The 3119-nt window shown below is 36.3% G+C and overlaps 1 protein-coding gene across 1 annotated transcript; it reads left to right on the top strand.

The window, feature by feature from the left end:
* The first annotated feature begins 2186 nt into the window (after positions 1-2186).
* Positions 2187-2720, top strand: LOC107060972 (zeatin O-xylosyltransferase-like). The gene has a single exon (XM_015309608.1). It carries the CDS (start codon positions 2187-2189, stop codon positions 2718-2720), a length of 534 nt encoding a protein of 177 aa, XP_015165094.1.
* Positions 2721-3119: the final 399 nt, after the last annotated feature.

Genomic DNA, 3119 nt, shown 5'->3' with positions numbered 1-3119 from the left:
TTCGCCGCGTGAACAGTGTTGCCGCCTCAATATATTTTTGTACCATTCACTTACTGCCACGTGACAGCAGCAAGCAGCAAACTTGAATTTCCTCAATTGCAGCCGCCTTTTTCCATATATAAAAATATATTATTTTATTCACTTTAATCCATTAAGCTGCCTGCTTGATTTTCTTCTTCAACTTTCCATCTTTAATTCGTTTTAGCTCCAAACTTCATTTTTTTCACCAATTTAATCCTACACATAAAATACGCAATTTAGTACAATCCATAAAATTCATGCTCACAAAGTACAAATATAAATAATAAATGTGAGGCAAATGATGATTAAAATATATGTTTTTGGCCTCACATTAGGAACCTAGTTTCATGGAGAAGTAAGAAGCAAAGTGTTGTATCTCAATCTAGTGCAGAATCTGAGTACAGAGCTATGTCACAGTTTACGTGTGAGATTATGTAGATATATCATCTTCTAACTGAAATTGGGTTGGATCATCATACACCATCAAAACTTTGGTGTAATAATCAGGCTGCCTTGCATATTGCCTCAAATTCGATGTATCATGAAAGAACTAAACATTTTGAGGTTGATTGTCATTTTATTCGTGAGAATACTTAGGAAAACTTGATTTCCACTGGCTAAGTGAAGACAAAAGAGTAGCTGATTTACTCACAAAGGCATTGAATGGAACTCGAGTTGATTATCTTTGTAACAAGCTGGGCATGATCATTATATATGCTCCAGCTTCAGGGGGAGTGTTATAGAATATATATAGACTTAAATCTAGTAATATACATAGGTATATTTAGGTAGCAGATTTATAGGAATCACTGTTGATTAATAGGAATCAATCTTAATTTCTTTCCTTAGTTAGCACCTAATGTATTGTATATGTTCCCTGCTAACCTGCTGCAATAAAATAACACTTTCCATTAGATTACAATCATCAAGCTCGTGTTCAAGCCAGTGGGTTAAAACCATCAGACATAGCCAAAATTCACTTCCATGATATCCCAACACCTGATTTTGCCTCCCCTGCACCTGATCCTAATGCATTCACCAAATTCCCATCACAACTCTTACCATCTTATAATGCTTGCACCCTTCTTCGCGACCCTATATCTTTGTTACTTCGTGACATCTCCTCTAAATCAAGACGAGTTGTCGTTGTTCATGATGTTTTAATGTCATATAATGTTCAGGATGTTACTTCTTTGCATAATGCTGAGTCTTATATATTTAACTGTGTTTCTGTTTTCTTTATGTATTCTAGTTTTATATGTGTACCTAATGGAATGCCTATTCCACTTGATGAAGATTTACTTAAAAAGTTACCTATACTTGAACCTGATGCACCAGAAGAGATCAACAAGTTAGTAGATTTTCAACTTCAGTATAGAGATATTAGAGCTATTGATTTATACAATTCAAACAAAATACTTGAAGGTATTGTTATGATTTGTCCTTATTTTCTATCATATTTGGTTAATCCTTTCTTGGCGTAAAAGGTTAGGGTAGAAGGTTAGTCGGTATCAGTGCACTGTCTTGATGTTCGTTCACATTAGTAGTCGTAGTATTACTCCTGTAGTTTCTTGTACTTTGATTTCTGTTACTATCTATTGTTTCTAGTAGCTGATTATTGTATTGTTTTATTGTAGTTTCTGTTCTGCTACTATCTGCTATTTTTGTTATTATTTGTTGTTTCTTGTACTTCCGCTACTTCTTTCCCGAGACTACTTTGGACTGTGTTTTCTTGAGCCAAGGGAGTCTCTTTGAGGTAGGGGTAAGGTCTACATAATCTCTACCCTCTCCAAACCCCATTTGTGGGACTACACTGGGTATGTTGTTGTTGCCTTTCTTGTAGTAATGTTTTAAACTTCTATAAATTGAAGATCCTTTCTTTCCTACAAGAATACCATAACATCCACAATGTAGTCGTTAAAAAGTTTTGCAATTATTAGCTTCCGCATGATGTCTTGATTATTTCAATTCCAACAGGTATAATGGAAAAATTTGCAAGTACACAAAACAAAAAGCAATGGGAAATTAGACCGATTCTGCCTGCTAAAGTAGATCATGTATCATATAAGAGAAACAAATGTTCAGATTGGCTTTATAACTAACCTCCAAGATTAGTTCTTTATGTATTTTTTGGATCATCAACTACATTTTCTGATAAAGAAGTGATGGATCTCGTGATGGGACTAGAGCGTAGCAAACAGAAGTTCGTATGGGTGTTTAGAGATGGTGATAGAGGTAATATTTTTAGTGAGGAAACTAGAAGATTTGAGTTGCCAGACGGGTTTGAAGAAAGAGTAGACGGTTTCAGGTTAGTGGTCAGAGAATGGGCGCCACAACTTGAAATCTTGGCTCATTCTTCCATAGAGGGGTTCATGCGTCATTGCGGATGGAATTCTTTCATAGAGTGTATTACTGCGGGGGTACCAATAGCTGCTTGGGCTATGCATTCTGAACAGACAATTAATGCTTTCATTTTGACAGAAATCTTGAAAACAGGCCTTCTCGTTAGGGAGTGGAAGAAACACGAGAAACTTGTCACTGCATCTGCCATTGAGAATGTCACGAGGAAGTTAATGGCATCAGAAGAAGGCGACGAGATTAGGAAAAGAGCAGAAGAATTGGGAGCATCAGTAAGGGAGTCCAGAGAAAGAAGATGCTTCTCAACTGGAGTTATATTCTTTCATTGCTCATATTACTAGATAGACTTGCTTTTCACAACTAAAAATTTATGTTTTGTAATGCTGTACTACAACTGAATAATCGAACAACGTATGAGGTTCTTGATTAACTCTAGTACATACCAACTGAGGAATGTAAACAAGACCATTAAGAGAGAAATACAAAGCAGTAACTCACTAATTGCCATAGAAGCCAGACAAGTGACAGATAAACTTGAAATTTCTGTTGAAAAGCAAGTCTATCTTGTGATATGCGCGATAAAAGAATCCAGCTCTATTCGAGAAGAACCCCCCTTCTCTGTGGAACGCCTAACGGCTTCTCCCAATTCTTCTGATCTTTTCCTAATTGCATCACCTTCTTCTGATGCCATCAACTTCCTAACGACTTTCTCAATAGTGGATGCACTTACTAGCTCCTCG

This window comes from Solanum tuberosum, unplaced genomic scaffold (assembly GCF_000226075.1).
Source record: "Solanum tuberosum cultivar DM 1-3 516 R44 unplaced genomic scaffold, SolTub_3.0 scf00108, whole genome shotgun sequence".
NCBI lineage: Eukaryota > Viridiplantae > Streptophyta > Magnoliopsida > Solanales > Solanaceae > Solanum > Solanum tuberosum.
The sequence above is the reverse complement of the archived record's forward strand: the minus strand, read 5'-3'. Positions and strand labels throughout refer to the sequence as shown.

Excerpts from the sequence above, each read along its gene's own strand:
- LOC107060972 (XM_015309608.1), top strand. The coding sequence starts at position 2,187 with ATGGATCTCGTGATGGGACTAGAGCGTAGCAAACAGAAGTTCGTATGG.